The sequence below is a fragment of the Epinephelus lanceolatus genome, chromosome 11 (genome assembly GCF_041903045.1).
Source record: "Epinephelus lanceolatus isolate andai-2023 chromosome 11, ASM4190304v1, whole genome shotgun sequence".
Taxonomy (NCBI): domain Eukaryota; kingdom Metazoa; phylum Chordata; class Actinopteri; order Perciformes; family Serranidae; genus Epinephelus; species Epinephelus lanceolatus.
Window position 1 is genome coordinate 21913107 of NC_135744.1, and position 20458 is coordinate 21933564.

A 20458-nucleotide genomic window follows, 5' to 3' on the forward strand; every position below is an offset into this window, starting at 1 on the left:
TATGACATAAAAAATGTTGCAACAATGTCATAGTATGTCACAGATAACAATACAAGTTTGTCATAAAAAAAATTCTTATAGAATACTTTGTCATAAAATGCTATAGCACAGCATGCCATAAAAATGTTCCCCCATTCCCCATGTTAAATTAGTGATTATAGCCCTGCTCTGTTGATCTGTTAGTGACCATATAATATGAACATGTTTTAGGTTGCCACAATGTTAAAATCCCATATGCTCTTCTCTATGTGGTAATATTTTATGTTTGTGTTGTTACTGATTAGCTAATTCTCATCAGTGTCTCACCTTATAATAAGCTATGAAGTCTGCCATATAAATGTTAATAAAGTCTAATAAAGGGTTTTACAACAATCCACCTAGTCTGCAGCTGCATATTGTTACTACTGCAATAGTTTCCCAATACTGGAAAATATGCATATGCGCTTTCTCATAGGTACTTAGAGGAGAAAATTGATATAACTCATATATGTCTGTGAAATATGAATCTACATCCAGCAGCTGATCATTTTAGTTTAGGTGGTGTTATCTGGTGATGTTAAAGACAAAAGTGTATTATTGGTTGCTTGCAAAGATGAGGTAGCTAAAGAAGATTATTCTGATTGTTTTTTGCTTCCAGTAATGGCAAAATAAAGGAGGTAAAACATGTCAACAAGTCTCTCAAACTCTCTGCCCACCAAAATAACCATAAAACCTAATACTGCCACTACCTGTGGATACTGTAACTCCCTGATAATTGCCTTCTAACTAATTCATGTAGGGCAATACCCAGCATAACTCATTTACCAACTTCAAGGAGCGTGTGGAGCTTACTGACCTGTCAATGCCTACTTTTCATATTCTCATTTGCTGCTTTCAGTGACAGTGTTTAGGACGTAGTGAGATGGGAATACAATTAGGCAGCACAGAGAGAATAACAAGTGAAACAGGCTTTTTCTTTGTTTACGGCTTGTTAATGTTCAAGACGAGGGCTCAGGAGAGAAATACTCTGACAGCACAGGCGGAGGCAGAGGTTACACAAGTCTCCCCAAGCAGCTGCCTCTACTGCACACACAAACCCCAGAGGAAACCTAGGACAAGTCTGCTCGTAGAGGTGATAGACACTGCAGACGCCCACCTGGAACAGAGGTGCCGAGGGCCACGAACACCACAGCGGTGACCGAGTCTTTAAGACCAATGGTGCAGCCGAAATGAGAGGCCAAGTCCCCAGTCACAGCTGTCAGAACGCCGATGAGGGAAATGGACACGAAGAAGCAGGCCCAGCCATTCCAGTACTCAGTGGGTGGGACAAAAGCGAAGAGGACTTTCCAGAAAACTGTCAGGAAGTGCATAATGTAATCAAAGCAGGATGGCAAGCGTTCCTCCCCACTCTCTTCCTCATCATCGTCACCTGGTGGAGACAGAAAAGATGCGTCAAGTCCTGAAAAATATGTACAAATACTTGCTGTGTCTGCCTTCTCTGCTGATAGACTGTCTCAGGCCAGGTCCTGCCGTATACAAAACTTAATCAAACCAGCCATATTGAAACCATGTTAAAGTGTGGCAGACAAGAATAATTTCATTTTCAGACAAAGTTATTAAATTTGGAGTGAAGTTAATTTCTTTCCTGTCTCGGCTATCACAACATTTTCAGGACATGTAATTTTATTTTCAGTTGTAAATGTGCATTAATATTGGTTACTGTTGAGGCCGTGCAGCCAGTAATACAAAAAGAGGAATGTAGTTATGTGATGCAGATCTTTGTCTGCGTGGATTAATTGTGTGTGAATCTGTTGGCAATGCCTCAAGAATCCAGTAGGGGCACTGTGCTCCTTCTCCTCACTATAACGATGAGTGAAGACGGGGCAGTGTGATGGTTTCTCCATCTTTCTCTTACTATTTCTCTTGTTTAAGGTAATTACTGTCCGTAAAGCATTATAACTTTGTAAACACACAATTTGAAAATCTTTATGGTTGTTCATTATAATTAAAAGGTACACATTTTATACGTGTTGTTCGAATGTTTCTGGCTAACTCATTTGGTATTTAAGTAAGCTGCCAGAGACATTATGGTCCCGCTGTCGGGTCTGACCATAGACTGTATATAAATCTCCACTCCCCAAAACTGAAGCCATAATATCCCCCCTAATACAGCCGCTGCCATCTTGCGCTGGTGATGTCATTTGGAGCCAGAGTCTGCGCAGTAGTGATCTTCGCAGTATTGACTTCCCACCCATACACCTGTCCGACCAATCGCAAGAAATACCGTCAGTCCCAAACACACCAACTGGCACACATAGCTGTCAATCATGATGTCGAACCCCCTTTTTATAGCATGAAATAACTAATTAAAACCAAACATATTAGAAAAATGAACATTTTAACAAACATCAACATGATAAAAACTACCTAAAATGCTGAAAACTATCTTTACACTACACTGTCCCATCTGCTAACATGGAGGCTGTACACATGAATGTAACAGTACCTATGTTAAAGTTAGTGTTAAAGTTTTAAAAGAAAATAGTCTAAACCATTTAGAGAGTCAAAACTTTAGTCACTACTGTGGTCCTAAAACTGAGTACGTTGATACTCAATATAGACAAGTAAAAGAGAGAGCAGCGTGTTGCTTTCTTCATCCCTCTGTCTTATTATCTCACTTGTTTAAGGGCACAACAAAAGCAGCTAAAAGGAGTTTTTAACTGACAATGAAACAGTTTCAGTTCGATAAAGATGCCCCTTAAAAACCTACATACCAGACCATCAGACAGAAGATTGGCTATTACCATATAGCTATCCTTAATACCTGTCACCGGGTCTGATTCCCTGCCAAATCAGACCATATGATTTATAGCATTCAAACCTGAGGAGCTTATGTTTACATTTCCACAGGTCTGGCAGCAAGTAGTATGTTTTCACACAGTGGGATTACATACAAAGTCAATGCACAGATGCCAAAAGACACAAATTGGGCACCAGAGATCTACTTCTCTATGATAGCGAAGCCAGCAGAGAACATGATGAGTTCTGAAAATATGTGTTTGTTACTTTATTCCAGCTAGGAGCCAAATTAGCACCAATGTTAGCATTAGCTGCCTTTCCCTGCAAACACTCCACTGGCCTTTCCTCACGCAAGTAACGCAAGGCATTGCACTTGGTCTTAAGACACCCTTTTTCTTTTCAATTAAGTTAGATAAAACAGACTAAGTGTGAATGAGGGAGAGAGAGGGGATGACCTAATGGGCGCTGTGGCAAGGACATTCTCCTCATAGTTAAATGTTGAAGTTATGGCTTATTCTGGGGCATGATCAGCAAAGAGAAGAAGAAAAGTACTGATCGGAGAACAAAATCCCCCCCTAAAAGATACAGTGATAGAGCACGGGCGAAAAAACATGAGTTATTGTAGATGGCCATTCAACAGATGTAGACAAATGTAGAATTTGAGAGGATTCAAAAACTGATCCTGAATTAGCCATTTTCATCCTAGAGAGGTATTTAATTTGTCTGTTTTATTTGTGAAATACATAAGCCCTTATTATTCAGGAATTGTGCAAATTTACAGGAAAGCCCAATCAGTCTTCTTTCAGCATTGGCAGCCAAATGCCGCTTGCCTACTTTTGTTTATACAGAATGCGCCTTTTCGGGGCAATGGGGGGCGTGAGCAAGTAACAAAATGTGTAGCTCAGCGTGTGACGTAAACAGTGACGTGGGAGGGAAGCCGCGGCTGGTCAGTCCTTCGGCGATTCTCTCCTAAGTCAGCCCATCCTTCACCGTCCCCGTCATCTGCCTGTTAATGGCCTCTTCATTTGCGAGGACAAGGAGGGCGCGCAATTCCTTGTCTCCCCAGTTGCTCATCTTTACAGTGTCGGTCAGGTTTGCGTTTCCCTCTTGCTACTAGTTGCTCATTCCTGCTATCAGCTGTTTCCTGTTTATCCACAGCTAGTGGGTCGCACATGTGGTGTCATCAACAGCTCCTCCCACAAGTCTCCAATAGCCCCTCCTGTTGCGGAAGGGCGCCTCGGTCTGTTTAAACCAAAAAGGTTCTGGCAATATGATGACCTTACAAGGCGGAAAATTGGGCACCTCGGATCAACCCGTCAATCCAGCTCTGTGTCTAAACGCTCGCAGCTTGCTGGCAAAACGGCCCAACATTCCCAGAAAAATCTAGCAGTGTAAAAGGGGCCCATATGAGATGCAAGATGCACGTTTTATACCAATATGTGTAACATTGGTGGCTAAAACAACAACTTGACTTTGTTTCACCATCATATCACCGTTATTGATCTTATAAAGCCATAAACAGATACATCACCTGTGTACAGCTGTATTTGAAAAAGAAAAGTAGTATTAAGAAGTATTAAAAATAAGTTGTGTCTTTTCTTTCACGTGCTAGCCAGATCAAGATCTTTACAATGGGAAATGCAGTCTTCATTCTGGGAAACATAATGCAACAATCAACATAAAGTGAATGCTCCTTGTAGTTGCTTTAAGTATCACCTGATCTAGCTGTGACATCACATCTCAGGTCAGAAATTTATATTCAATCTTAAGAAAAAGTTGGTGAAACAGTAAATAGTTCCGGCTTCATGGCTCAAACTTAGATAACATGTCTGACGGCAAAATCCAGCCAACATAACACCAACCCCGAGCATATTTAAACCATTTGACGAATGTGTGGGAGATAACCTTTTCAAATCATTACATTAAATCTGTAGATATAACTATGAGTCAGTGATTGAGACATACATATAGGCATGAAGTGTACTTTCTATTTATACACACACTCTCTGCATGAAAATCTGAGCGACCTCAACTACAGAGAGAGAAGGAGAGAAACTGAGAGAAAAGAGCGCATTAGCCGAATGACACATCTCTGGTGTCTAATTCAGCTTTTAGCCCAAATGCTTTGTGCACTCGTGCAGATCTAAAAGGTTCACAAAGCCAAGTGAATGGCTTTTGAAAGGGCAAAATAAAAAGGGTTCACCATACCACATTCGTCTACATAAATTTTTCAAAGCCATTAATTGTCCAGGCAGAGCTGGCCAGTTTTGTTTTTATGGTGAGACACGCGAGGGATTCGCCACATCATGCATTTTTAACAAAGTGTCTAGATTAAAAGGGAGCAGCACATAAACAGGGAACTGCCAAAATACATTAAAACAAGCTTTATTTTTGTAAGCTCTCTCATTCATCATCTGTTAAATTAGGCGTCTTTCTTTAAATTCAGCCAATGTCAGACTGCAGCAGTTGGAATTTTATTAAAGACATATCTGGAAAAAAAAAAGCAGCACAACAGTAAGGCTGGTGAGAAGCAGCTGGTGGGCTACATCCAGCCTGCAGACTCAATCTTCCACAGGTCTGGTCTCAGAGGGATTAACAGATGAGGCGTTTCACACAACGCCACGACTCACCTGCACTGACAGTGACGGCACTAACAAACTGCTCTCTCCAGCTGCTGCTCCCCACCACCAGAGCCAGGTTCGTCTTCTTGATCAGCTTGTCCACCGTGCTCTGCAGACGGCCACAAGGACAAAGACAGCAACAGAAATAAAAAAGCACAAGTCACTGGTAGCCATCTCTTTACAGGTTACTCTGTCATATAAGATTAGGGACGCCAGTGTGGGTGAATTAAGGTGCAATTAACCGTGTCACTCTTTCCACTGTGGTGCACAGTGAGTCACCAAAACAGAAGCAGGGAAGCACAAAACCCCACAATCCCCCAGGAAAAGGGCACATCGCCAGCATAAAGCTGCTTAACACCAGTGCAGAAAGAAGACCCGTTAGTATCAGCACATGAAACTGAAGTCCTGAGTGTAATATCATGTTATTGCTGAAACCGGTCTTAAAGGGGCACACCACCAATTTTATACATATAGATCAGTTTACAGAAAGCCTGCAAAATGGGGGTTACAAACAGGAGCTGTGGAGAATGTAAGACATGGATATTCAAAGCTCCCATGAGACAGCTGCTAGAGTGTCATGTGAAAGCTAGGGGGGCCTTAGAGAGATTGGGACAGCATTATAAGCATTCTTTTAGGGAGGCAACTTTGCCAATCCTATGACAGCAAAGGAATGGCCCACTCTACACTCCCTATGACTGGCTAGTACTCGTTGCCTTCAATGATTAGATTGCTTAGGTTCAGGCAAGAGGAGTTGGATTGGTTAGGGTTAGGTTAAGAATGTCAGGGTAAGCTAATCAGAGGTAGTAAGGTGGGCCATTCCTTCACTATCCTAGGATTAGTAAATTCACAGGAGTCAGCACAACAATGTTAATAGCTAACAACGCTAATGGGAGTTAGCTCACACTCACAGGAGCGACCCGGGGAAAGGGTGAACGGAGGGAGGGTGGGTGTTCACACTGCCACAACGTCATCCCACCACCATGGATCGGGATGGTGTTATTAGCAGTGATAACAGTGCTAATAACAACAACAGTGCTGACAGTGCTAACAATATTAATTGGGGTTAGGTCGCACTGACCAGGGCAACTTAGGGGGGAACCTGAGGGAGGTTGAATGTTGTGCTTCCATGACGACACCATCCAGCCTCCAGGTGCTGGAACAGCATTATCAGCGATAACCCTCAGAGTTTGCACAAATGAGAACAGAGCGACAACCCATAACTGTGAGCTAGCTTGTAGGTCCTGTACATGGGTTGGTAACTGGCAGAATTTTCAGTCATGAGGGAGGGACATAAAAATGTAAGGAAGTGTTTCATTGGGCACAAAATAAGTATATCTTTTGATTTCATGATGTCTTTTTTCAAGTCAAAATGACTTGCTTGCAGTGGCAGGGGCTCTGTCCCCGCCGAGCCCTTTGTTTCCGTCCTCACGGTGTGCAGGTGTCGAACGGTGGGTCACTGCTGCAGCTCCCTGTATGTGCTTATGCCGTCCCTCACATACACATTCTCACTGACTGATTAATTGGTGCTGCTTATTTATATTAATGTGGTGAATTTATTATGAATACAGTCCATCTGATACTCGTTTTGTTTCTGTTTTTCGTCGTTTAATCACTACTACAAATGCAACTGTAGCCAGTATCCCACTATCACTATCCTCATTCATATTTTAAGAAGCTACAATTTATATTCAGCCACAAAATAAGCCTGAAAGCTGGAAATCAGAACAGAAGTAGAGAGAGTTGTTGCATAGCGATGATTCACCATCTCATCTAGTTGCACTGGTGTGATCCAGCAGGTTTTTAGAACGTTGCAGGCACAACGGCACAAAGCCAGTGCCAACAAGGTTTGCCTGAACTGGGCTTTATGGGAAACGTTGGATCCAGCATTTTAAGAGTTTAAGTCAGGATATTTTTGCCTCTTCTGCATCGATTTTGAGCAATTCTTTTTGAATCATGTCTCTTGCAAGAACCTCGAAACCCCCAATTTTACATCAGTGCATTATAAAATTGATGGAGTAGCCCTTTAAATGCTGCATTATGGTTAAATGATACAATTTTCTCAACTTCTTTGACTATTCAAGCTAAAAGAAATGATGAGTGACTGACTCTACTGGCAGAGCCATTAGTTACGCACATGCACATCGCTAATAATTTATCACCTATGACTAGTTAGATTAAATATGAATCTCCAACAGTCATACCCAAAATATTGTGACATAACTGATATTGGCGTAGAAGTTAAAAATATCAGTTTTTAATTTTGTCTCAGTGCTCAAGCTCTAACTGTGCTGCAGAGTGAGACTGAATAAGGTCGGGATGGATTTAACACTGGGAATAATTAATAGAGAGAACAATTAGAGAGAATAATTCTTGAATGTCATGATGTCTGGTTTGTCTATAAATTAGTTTAAGGATCTGAAGGATGTGAGTACTGTGTGTCCTGCTGTGATGTAGGAGGAAAGCAGGTAAATCTTGAAAGAACAAACAAAATATTGGCATTCATCAGCTCATAGCAGCTCGTGGGAAGTTGCAAAATATGCGAACATCCGTGTGAAAGGTGAGCGTGGCTCTGAGGTAAAAAGCTGCTTATTTCTGAGTTACCTTGAATTCATAGGACTCCTCAATTACCACCTCCAGCTTTGTGTGCTCGCCCAGACAGGGGCAGCCCATCTTTGACACGTCCTCCGGTCCCACTGCTGTCTTGTTATCATTGGTGTCTCCTGCGGTGGAGGGACAGGGATGTAAACAATCAGCCAGTATCTCCCACAAGTGAGAGATGCAATAGAATAAGATATCATATCTCCATGCATACTGTTTGCATCAATTAAGCATATCAATGGGCAACTAGGGCTGTCAGCATTAACGCGTTAATCACAATACGATGAAGGTCCGAATATGACACTTTTTTTTTTCTTTGATCATGATTATCAAATACTGCTATTTTATTCCCTCGAAGCAACCTAACTAGTAGTCAAGCCACCACAGCGGCTCCCTGCTGTCACAGTGATGGATAATAAGAACACCACTGTGCCTTTGAATAGTTCATTTCACTTTTCAAGACCCCCCAGAAGGTTCATTTGACAAGTCAAAAGTAATATGCACCTTGTGTCAAACAGGATTAAAATATCACCAAAGTACTTTGAGTTAAGCGTACAGGTGCAGCTAATGATACTGATGTCAGCAGGCAACCGCATACACTATAGCAGCACTATAGTGGAATGTGCGAATCGCCACAGACCCGTGGATGAAACTCAATCGAAGAAGTTAAATACAGCGCTTGCTAAATGAGTGGCAACTGACTGCAGACCAATCAATATCATGGAAGACTCAGGTCTAAAGCCCCGTTTCCATCAAATACTTTTGGTATGGTACCTTTGGAACCAAAAGTAACCCTTCAGACATGGTACTCGGACCTAAAGCCCCGTTTCCACCGAGCAGTACGGCATGGTACGGTTCAGTTCGGTACGCTTTTTTTCCCGTTTTCACTGAAGATGTGGAATATACACAGTTCACATTATGCGGCCGGCAGTTGGTCCAGTGAGTTAAGTTATTCTTTCTCAGACTCCAGCTGCTGCAAGAGGTAGCAAAATATCCTTTCATTTTATAGTTACAGTTTACTATATGTAAAGCTCTCCACAGTATGAACAGTGGTTACATGAGCCTCAAAACCAGCCACAGCTCAGCCCTGAGCAGAGTGACCATCTGCTATTGACCAATCAACAGACTGCAGTGTTCACAGCTCCACCTTTTAGCACCAGATCTGTGTGCTAGGTACCCCAACAGAGCGGGGACCAAAAATGGGGACGGTACAGTTCTATTGGTACCATCCACAATTCTGCACAGTGGAAACGGAAAAAAAGTACCAAACTGAACTGAATCGTGCCGTACTGCTCGGTTAAAACACCTGCATTCAGTTGATTCCCAGTCAAGACACTCTGATAACAATTAATAGACCTTGTTAATATAGATGTCAAAACAGTTTTGAAATGCGCAATAATGGAATTCTAAACATGCAATTAAAAATGTGATTAATAGCAATTAAAAAATGAATGATTTGACAGCCCTACTTAAAACATTTGATGAGTTTGGGACACATCTGTTGTATTTCCAAGTACAGCCTGATTAATTTCAGGTTGTCTAACAAAAACTGGCAAACTGTATTTATTTATTCACTTCTTAAATGCATTTTGTGAATATGCATCCAAGAAGTGTTGTATGGCCAAAGCAAGTTTGATTATCGCTGTGAAAATGCTGATTTAATTATTTGGAGATCTTGGGCATGCTTGTTATAAACTGATATAAGTAATATCAAAATAACAAAATACCAAATCTGAAATTGATTGTGTTTCTTTTTTCTTTTGCAATGTTGTCAGTCATCACAGTAAATAGGATTAAAAGTATAGTTTGGATTTTTTTGATGCAGGTTGTATGAGGTACTGTTCCACAGTCAGTGTATTACCTACAATAGTCAGTAGGCACACCCCCAATTTGGAGAAGCAGGCAAGAGTACCACCACAGAAGCTAAGTAGTGCATTGCTGTGGAAAGGGGCAGCAGCAAAGCGTAATTTGGCCACCTAGAAAAATCAACATTTCAATCAACACAAAAGCCATTATAGCGCCCTATTCAAAGCCAGACTCTGTTGAGAAAAACAGTAATTTAACATTGGTGAAAATAGAACTGCTGGTCTACTGCTGCTTCACTCATTTATTTTGTTTGTGTTATAAATTGACTCTGGCATGTAAAAGAGATCAATTCGAATTCACTTTAGTCACAAAATTACACTAACTAGCTAACTAATCGAGGCAGTGGTGGAGCAGCAGTTCCCACGTTTACTGAGCCAAAATTACTGTTTTTCTCAATGGAGTCTGGTGGCTTCGACAAGAGCACACCAGGGGAACTGAAGCCACTAATGGCTTCCCTGTTGGAACGGGCTATATGATGGCAAGGTAAAGCAGTGAAAATACACTCAATATAGTGTGCGCTTAAACTGATATTGATTTTTTTTAGGTGGCTTAAATAAGATTTGCTGCTGCCCCCGTCTACAGCAGTACGCTGCGTAGCCTTTGTGTAGGCACTCCTGCCTGCCTTTCCAAATTTGGGGCATGCCAACTGCCATCTACTGTATATAAAACACTGACTATGGATAAGTACGACACACAACCCCACTTCAAAAAAAACTGCTATTTCTTTAATGTGCAGCTGTGTAAGGTAGGTCGACAAATGGATACATTTTTAATAACTCTCTGCCTTGCAGCTCTAACTCTGATCTAACGTCTCTATCCCAGCTATTTTAAAGTGCAACAAACCATGAGTCCTTCAGCATGAGGCCTGGCCACTGAATGCGCCAAAGGCACCAAAGAGATCACACCTTAGACCTCAGAGGTTCCCCAGAGTCTTTGGGCTTTGTATCAATGAATACAAACAGCTCTAGCCAAAGAATATAAATAAAATATAAAGGGCAGGGGATGCAAAGTAAACCTCATTTCCAGCCATGAAATAATGAGGAAAAATCACTCTGCACGCTGTAGCATGCAGCTGTGTCCTCAGCTCACCGTGTCTCTGCCCGACCTCCAGCAGAATGGGCTCCTCCAAAACAATTGTGAAAGTCTTGTTCTTCTCGTACTCCTCGTCATCGATGACCTTCACGTTCAGCAGCTTCCTACAAGCAGAGCAGTCAAGGGACAAGGAAAGGATGGAGCCAAACAGAGACGCGTGAATAAATGAATTAGCATCTTTTAGGAAATAACAGCAGCTGTCAACAGGCTCTATGCATTTTTTTTTAACCTATCTTATATGTAAAATAGATCCCTGGCAACCAGTGGGAGCAGTTTGTAATGCTTTTGTACGAATACAAACAGTGTAGCCAAGAGGTAGAGTGCCTACGCAATGAATCATGAAATAGAGATATTAGGTAAGAAGATAGAAGCTCTAGATTTTTAACAAATTAAAAAATATCTTGTTATACAGAGCACTAGGTGCAACAGTTTTTTTCTCAGCACCCCACAAGAGGGCGAACTCCTTCTCCACCATTAATTCCATTAGAGCACAAGAGAAATACAGTGAGATAGCCCACACCCCTCCCACACACTTCAAGTTATAAGTCCTGGGAAATTGAATTATTATCTTGTTCTCAGTGGAAATCAAGCACTGCCTATCTAGGAAACCATACAGGTTGGAGAAAACTCCTCAGACATATTCAGACATACAGCCTCGACTGTTGAAATCTGAGTGCCACGAAAACACGTGAGGATGCGGTGTCAAACTGTGACCGACATATTTGCCTCAGCCCGCTTCATTCTCCTACACTGTCACAGTGAGTCTTTCTCTCCCTCTCCCTCCATCTCCCTAATGATATGTGGGTGGCTGTCTATTTCTGTCTACTCATATACACTCAGGATTCGACACGCTGGAAGAGCTTTTTGCTTGCAGAAGAGAAGAAGTTTATTTTAAACATGAACGATACGTCATCGGCCGTCTAATGTCAAGGAGAGTCATACCAGTGGGAGCAAAGGGAATCGCAGTATCGCCTGGAGTCCTCGCAATGGAAACAAAGGAATTTGTCTTTTAAACAAGATGTTATTTCAAGTGTGAGATGTACAGGGACGCAGTAAGTTCACTTTGAAGCATCGCGGAAAGGCCTTAAAATAAAATGCGGTGGTTCAGTTGCCATGGACTGTGTTGTTTGATATTGCATCACACTTTGAGCAGATACAGTTTATCCTGCTTTAGTGCATGAAGACGCGCAGGATACAACTGGCAGGGATCAGGCAAACATTTACATTTTGCAGACCTCTTGCTAAAATACAAGTTAGAAATGGAGGGCTGTCAGAAAGCAGCAGGACAGTAGGTCCACATACTGCATTAGGCTGATTAGGTGGCAATTTAAATCTCAACCTCTGCCAGAGTGTAATGCTCATTTGCACTTATTTCAGACAAAAGGTGGGTGGTAATAACACAAAAGGTGAACAAATCAAAACTGACTACGGATTCCAAAATAGATTCAGGAAAAAAAAAAAAAAAGACTGAGGTAAAGTAGTTTACCGGTTCTGTGAAATAATCAAAAAGAACAAAATAACTTCAGGAAGCTACAAACCCCATAGAGCACTGTGTTAACATGTGCTGCCCATAGGGGGAAGGTAAAAGTTAAACACTGTAGACTAAATAATCAGTTCAATTTAAATAAAGTTATGAATCACTGTCAGAACTCTGAACTCAGAACATTAGACACTCAGTGAGGCTCATGGGCTACTGACAAGCACCATACCAACCTGAGTAATTATAACTATGGTCATAATACAGCCCAGCAGAGCTATTGTTAAATGTTGTGGCTCCCATATCCCTGAAGTAGGCTCAAATTAAACACAAATATATGTTCACAGTGTGGAAGAAAAAGAAAAACTTCCATGTGGCTTCTGAGATGTTATAACTTTGTCTTGAGGTCTGGCCTTGCAAGATTACCAGAAGCATACCAATGTAGCTAGCTAGTAGCCAAAGGGCTAACAGAGTGCTCCAGGGATGACAGTTACACACCCACATGTTTTCTTCAACAAGATAATCTTTTACAAATTCACACAACTTTTATGATTTTTGAAGTGTAACTGCAATGGCCTGAAATAAAACGTTTGGCTATAAATGAACTGCGCCACCACAGTTTCGTACAGCGCAATTACGTTTTGTACTCTCATTTAGCCACTTGAAAATGCATACAAACTTCAAAATTCACAAGTACCTGGGATGTCTGTGTTAACCACAGACATCCCAGGTAGCCAAAATGACCTGACCCAGAATCAGCCTGAACTCGGCATGCCAGATGAAATTAGCCAGGCCAGGTCCAGGTGCCTAACTCGGCTGAGACTCGGTATGAATTATGCCCCAGAATCGGGCAAAATCAGCTGGCCTGATTTCAGCTGTTGACACTGCCATCATTGGGCCGTTGTCAGAAATGACCTGGCCCAGCATCTGCCTAAACTCGGCATGTCATGTCAGATGAAATTAACTGGTCTGCATCTGGTCGCTTAACTCAGCTGAGACTTGGTATGAATGACAGCCCAGAATTGGGCCGAATCAGCTGGCCTTAGTCCGGCTGCTGAAACTGCCATCCGCTTTTGAATCCAATTTTACGTCTGGAACCTCGTGCTAATGACGGGCTTGAGACGTGCCCTCGTTGAGGACTTGGCTCAGATTAATCTGATCCCGGTGGGAACCACTTGCGACCGCATGCCTTTGCTGACGTCGACCCCTGCAGGATTTCAACCCTGGACCCTCCGCATGGAAGACGAGTGCTTTAACCACTACATTAGGGAGGAAACTGCCATCAGTGGGATTATTTTAGACATCCAACCAAAAACTCAACCAAGAACCCACTGACTTTGAGACAAGGGACCAGCAAGCGGCAAAATGCTAACTCATTTCTGGGATTTAGGACTCATTCCTAAACAAAAGCGTTCGAAACATTAGTTAAAAAAATAGTTAAACATTTTGCGAAATGTTCTTTCTTGCTAAGAGATAAGAATACCCGTACCACTCTCATGCCCAGACTGTCCTCCACAAAAAAAGTCCATATACTGCATTAGCTTCTGCGTAAGGAGGTGGTTGGGGTGGTTGGATGGGTCAAACAAACACAAGACTGTTACCAAGGAGACCACTGTTGGTGTCACGATTAAACCAAGAGTCAACGTTGACTTATTTTAACCTACAGTTAACTCATACAACATACCCTACTTATGTACATAACTTACTTAAGTACTTATGTTACAAACCATGATTGTTTGGGGAGTATTGGCAAACAACCTATTCTGTCATTGAGATCTGAGGACATGTTGCACACGTCTGTGCTCTAAATATGAAGCCAATAAACATTGGCTCAAAAAATTCTAATTTATGAACTTTTCCATCCATTTCTGTCATCAGATCATTGGGAGTTGGTTCATCAAGATAACAGCAGGTGGCGCTAATCCTCCAGTCAGGTGCTGCAGTGCAGCAGAAGAGGGTACAACACCATGACATAATTAAAGGGCTTTTGCACACCTAATATTACAGCTATGTGCTGTGAGAATTCATACAGCAGCTGTGAGAAGCCTCCGGAGATGACGAAGGGACTGTATGTCATTTATTTGCTGAATCTGTTTCTGTTGTACTTCGTCACATTTATCGCTTCACTACTTTCCCACTTCAGAATGAGAATCAGAAATACTTTACTGATCCCTGAGGGGAAATTGTGAATTGTTACAGTTGCGCCCATGTCAAGAATAGAGAATTATAAGAAGTAAGAACAAGAGTATGAAATAGATGTAAATATAAAGCAATATAATAAAATAAAACAGAAATGAAAATGTGCATTACGCTACAGTGTGTAACACTAATATGTGAGATATTAAAATAATAAAAATAAAATATATCTTGTCACTGTGCTGAGGCTCTAAGTGTGAAATTTAACCACAACATATTCATCAACAGAATAAAACAAGAACAGAATAAGAGTAAACCTCCCCCAAGTGTACAGACATTTTTGCAATATTTTGAGATTTGTTCAAGGGTTTGGCATTTCCACTTAAGTTTTATACACGCAAATTGTATATGCGCATAAAAGAGGAAGATGGAAAGGCCCCTAGTGACTTCTTCATGCTGGAAGAACTCCCTGTAAGACCGCGACTCGTTATCTCAGCAAGTTGGTACATTTAAAAATATCTTTCTATCCTTTTAAATTGGCGATAAATTCATGTGGTGTTTTTATTAGTTGTCTCACTGTCTCCTTTGTTCTTCTCCGAGTTTGAAATGGTCGGTATAAGAATCAGGTTTACAGGTAAAGTATCACCACCCAGTTCTGCTTCCTTAAACCTGAATCTCTGCAGGTCGATGTAAACTCTCATCACAACAGGCACAGTTGGATTCTATCAAGACAGTAAAGCCCTCACTTACTGCAGAGAATCTGCCATCTCTGCTCGCCTGTCGGCTCCATTCTTATAGTTTCTGAGAAGCTATAGAGGGTAACATAACCTGCTATTGTATCTGTCACACACAAATACGAAGGACGTCAGGAGGACTCTATTGTCTGATCTCTGGAGATTGATCTCCGTTCCACCTGAAACAACCATAATCTCTGCGGCATGTGTGGAAAGACGAGCTGGCTCTTCACATAAACCTGTAGAAGGAGACAGTGCTTTTTCTTCTTCACTCTGTAAAAAGTGTACGTTTGGTCTTTACATCAGTTAGTTGGATTAACGTGGATTACCGGTTAAATTAAGGCTGATTAGAAGGAAAATCAGATGGGACTCGACTCTCAACTGTGTGGCCTTATTTTATTCATCTGGAGTTTCCCTCTCCTCTGCATTGTGCGTTGGTTTGTTAAGGATGCTCCAGTTTCCTCCCACAGCCGAAGATATATACAGTAAGTCATGAGGACTGGAGACTCCAGACTGCCTACAGGTATGAGTGTGAGTGATTTTATGCCTCTGTGTTCACCCTGGGAGAGTATCTCTGCTTCCTGCACTCTGCATGCTGGGACAGGCTCTAGCCCTCCTGAGAGCCTGACAAAAAATGACGCCAGTAGGGAGAATGAGTGAATGCATAAATGCATGACAGTATGTCAAATGCCCACGACTGAACGGGGCATTGCCATTCAGTTGCAAGAATCATGGATCAAACCAGTGTGTCAGCATGTGTCTGCCTTGCTGAAGTGTCCTTGAGCAAGATTCTGAATCTCTAGCAGCTCCAGAGAGACTGCAGTATAACTGAATATGAAGCCGCAGCGCGATGAAGAAATATGTTTCTCATATCTACAGCAGATAAAATATGAAGATTATATTGTCTCCACTGTAGTGTGTTGTTGGGTTATTGTGTACAGGATATTTATATGGAAACAAAATTGCGCTGACATTGATAGTGATATACAGCTCTTACCTGTGATAACCTGCACTTGCAAATAACATTACCAGAGAAGGGGCGGCTCAAAGTGGAACATGTTCTCTGCTTAACTTATCATGGTGAAGTAAATGGTGATTGAGCAATGTGATGTCTATGGAATAATGACTCCATCAGTGTTTAGATTGGTTCTCTATAAGCCTCAGTTTTATTGTCCAATTCTGTCTGCCACTGGGTACGATCTCCATGGAAAATCAATGCTCGATTTACAACGTTTCCCCGGTAGCTGTAGCTGTCTATCCCCGGTTGCCAAAGAGTATCAGTGTAAGTTCTAAGAAGTTACTATCCCCAGTAGTGGAGATGGTGTAAGGTGGAACAACCAAAGTAAATGTGGAAACTTGGGTAGTTGGTTGTTGTAGTCGGCTCTGAGGAAAATGGAAAGCAATCTGGTTGTCTTTGTGACAGCGGTGCCAACAATAATACCACTTGGAAATGCTATACACCCCCATATTTAAACACCACTGTCTACCCCTCTTCACGACGGCCCCCTTTTTACTCCACCATACACTCTGTGTAGCAGTTAGGAACAACTATAAACACTTTTGATTACCAACGTTCTGGCCCTTGAAAATATCAGGTGAGAGGGCCCTCTCCAAATCTGCTTTACTCAATTCAAAGCATGCGTGTGGTGTGCTCTCTATCTCGTTGTTTAGATCTGAAAATTTCTCAGGTCATGTGATTGGCTGCCTGCAGTTTTGTTTTTGTTTTGTTGCTTTCACAAAGGTGTCCTGATGACTTGAACAAAGTGGTGGACCAAAAGCCAATCACTAGAATAAATGTTGGCATTGTACATTTCAGCAAACCACAGATACTTGTACTAGGAATACCAGTTTCTCTCTTTTTTTTCTTTTGATAGCCTGACACCCATTAACCATTAACTGGTAACTAACCGGTAAATAAAAAACAAAACAAACAAAGTAAGTAACTCAATAAGCTTAAACACCATATTTTAAAGTGCTATCCATCTAAAAGTGGTGAAAATAAGACAGGTGGTTAGCTGCATTTCTAGGTGGAAACATGCCCACCCTGAGGTCTCCACTGGTTAGCTAACGGCGCTACGTGGGTCAAGTGGGAGCTAGCTAGTGGCACCACGCATTTGGTGATAGGCTTGGGTGGCATCATGGTATTACGGTATACCAGGGTATTTAGAAATCTGGACAGTATGATTTTCAATACTGTCAAAAATACAGGCACTCTTCTCTACATTGAATTTTTTGCATGTAATGCACATCACACGCCACCAGAGGTCAGTTTCCAGTCTCTACTGATGTCTATCAGACAGCTGAGCTGACAAGAACCACAAATCGGAGTGGTAAGGGGGAGGGGATAACGTTACAGGATTGTAAACAGCCGGCCAGCAACAGTAAGAGAGAGAGAGAGAGACTGCAGAGAAAAACAGTATGTTTTCACATCTAACTCTGTGAATTAAGGGTTAATATCAATTAAACTAGAGGTGGTGATGCTTTTCCTGTTGGGGGTTGTTGGGGGGCTGGAGCCTATCCCAGCTGACATTGGGCGAGAGGCGGGGTACACCCTGGACAGGTCGCCAGACTATCACAGGGCTGACACATAGAGACAGACAACCATTCACACTCACATTCACACTTACGGTCAATTTTAGAGTCACCTAGTCTGCATGTCTTTGGACTGTGGGAGGAAGCTGGAGTAGCCAAAGAAAACCCACACTGATATGGGAAGTACATGCAAACTCTGCACAGAAGGGCTCCCCCACCCTGAGGTTTGAAACCCCCACCCTGGATTTGAGCCAGGAACCCTCTTGCTGTGAGGCAACGATGCTTACCACTGCCCCACCGTGCTGCCACTAGCTAATGCTAGTCATAGGTCAGTAAGAGAAGCTTAATTTTGAAAACTTAGCAGGGAAATTTGAGTCTTATTGCAGATGTCAGGATATTCCAGGGGGTGGAGTAGTTTAAGTAATCGTGAGCGATTGCCATTATCCCATCTAGTGAAATGCAAATCCCCTTTAGCATTGTGTTACCGGCAAACCCTTTTTCCCCTTTCAGGACAGTGGCCTTGTGGATAACCTGTGAGGGTGTGACATGTACTTCATGGTGTATATGGAGGGAAGCAAGGGTGTCATGGCGAAGATGACAGGCGGCAAAGAGTGATGATGGTCATCAGAATTAAGTGTCGAAGCTCAGGGCTCAGGGAGAAGGCCATGTTTGTTGACTTGTGGTGAAGACTACAATAAAGCCATTGTTGGTGAACGGTAGTCTGGACCACTAGAGACTAGTTACCAGCTAATAACAAGCCAAGCTAAAATTAATGTAAATAAGGCAGCGTGTTCCCAATTACGTTTTGGAGACATTTCGGTAAGCTGTCGGAGACATTTCGGTAAGCTGTCATTGAGAGAGATAACAGTTGTTTACTATGTTAGCACCACTAGCCATGCTGACGCTGCTAACGGTGCTAACAGAGCTAACAGTGATAAGATAGTTAACAATGCTAAAGCAGGTTTACAGCTAAAAACTGAGCTTCTTACTCACTAGGGGCAACCTGGGAAGAGACCAGAGGGTGGGCACAATATTTCCGTAGCAATGCTGTTGTGTGGCACCGCTAATTAATTGCCACCAGACTCGGTTGGTGTGCAGTGCAGTGAGCAGAAAAGCAGCGAAATTAAACTCTAGACCAACATGTGAAATGAGTCAAAATTATTCTCAGCCCTGAAAAATAATTAAAAGTCAGCTGTTGACATTCCTAGTATGAATGTTTCACAAAAGGAAGCCTATCAGTGCCGCTTACAGGGAGCCAACCTTTTCTTCTTTCCTGATGAGTCCACGGAGGACGCCTGCCATTTAAGAATTTATTTTAACTGTTCCAAATGTGTTAACATTACCCAGCCCTGACTCTGCTGCTCCGCTTCTATCCACGTTTGTCAGGAAGTTCAGAATGTTATTGATCCTGACTACATTAAGCGTGAGAAATAAAGAATATCAGGGTATTGATTTTCCTTTTCACAAGTGATCTCCTCACATCTCTTTCATCTAAGCTTATGTAACTGCCCCCGTTATCCACCTCAGCCTCAACTAGTGTGTAGTGCCACACATTTTGAGGCGCTAACAAAAACAGACAGAGGAAGCTACACACAAGCATCAAAGGGTCTGTGCAGATCTTCCCCTAATCCATAAACACAGAATGTAAAATGGTTCTCTATGTCAGCCTGTTTATTTTGGCTCAGAGGTTTGTGTCTGTACATCATAATCTATTTACTGCACTGCAGAATTTAGATGGTAAATTATTATTTAACTGCACGCCCGCATTTTAAACCGTTTCCTTCTGGCTCCACGTCAAAAGCTTAAAAAACTTGCCTGTCCACGCTCAAACATCGACTGGGACAAGCAGATGTACAGAAAGACACACAAAGCAAGACACTGTAACACGCTCACACACACACACAGCTGCCTGGAGGCCCGTTGCCGAGTGTCAGCTCTTTGTCCAGAATGCCCAGGGAAACACTCGGGTAAGAGAGGCCAGCTTTGTTTGAAGGATGAACTTTGGCAGCCTGCTGAGCAGTGAAGAGCAGAGATATACATTCAACACAGAATGTGCGAGCTCTTCTGTACCAGGACATAAATAAACGCATAAATACACGTCTGCAAAAGCTGAAATGCTTTAAGATGACAACGCAGAGACACACAGCGATGAGGTTCCACCTGCATCTTTTAACAGGACTGACGGAACGCTCCAAATTAAACAGCCTCATGAAAAATTCAGTCTGACTTGAGCATCAGAGTAGCATAACGCAGGAACAAAATGTGATACTGTAGGAAGACTTAGGCCCTTCAAAATCTGTTCAACGGGGGCTTGATTGGCTCTACACCAGCTTTGATAAATACCTTCATGTGGCAAATGGAGATTAATGCTGTTTCTTCCTGACAACAGGTGCCTTAGATTCAAAGGCTGGCTAAGAAGAAAGTGCTGTGATTTGACCCAACTGGACCTGGCAATTCTGACTCAAGATCTGAGTCAAACCTTTTTACCTATGATCAGAGTGCCCCCGCATTCCCCTTTAAGTCCTTGTTTGCTATTCAAAGGAGCACAGGAGCAGCTGAGCCCAGCTTTGGCATTTCCCATCGCGTTTGGGTTTTCTTTTCATCTGTTTTCTCGTATCAAACTG

General features: G+C 42.2%; 1 protein-coding gene across 2 annotated transcripts in view; it reads right to left on the reverse strand.

Annotated features, from left to right (window-relative positions):
* The window catches only part of slc8a4a (solute carrier family 8 member 4a), a 37863-nt gene that overhangs the window by 7195 nt on the left and 10210 nt on the right, over positions 1-20458 (reverse strand). For both annotated transcript variants that reach the window (XM_033611018.2, XM_033611008.2), the window contains exons 5-8: positions 10953-11059; positions 8001-8119; positions 5409-5508; positions 1136-1408 (exon numbers count right to left, since the gene is read on the reverse strand). In XM_033611018.2, coding sequence (XP_033466909.2) covers positions 1136-1408; positions 5409-5508; positions 8001-8119; positions 10953-11059 — 599 coding nt within the window. The remainder of the gene's footprint in view (positions 1-1135; positions 1409-5408; positions 5509-8000; positions 8120-10952; positions 11060-20458) is intronic.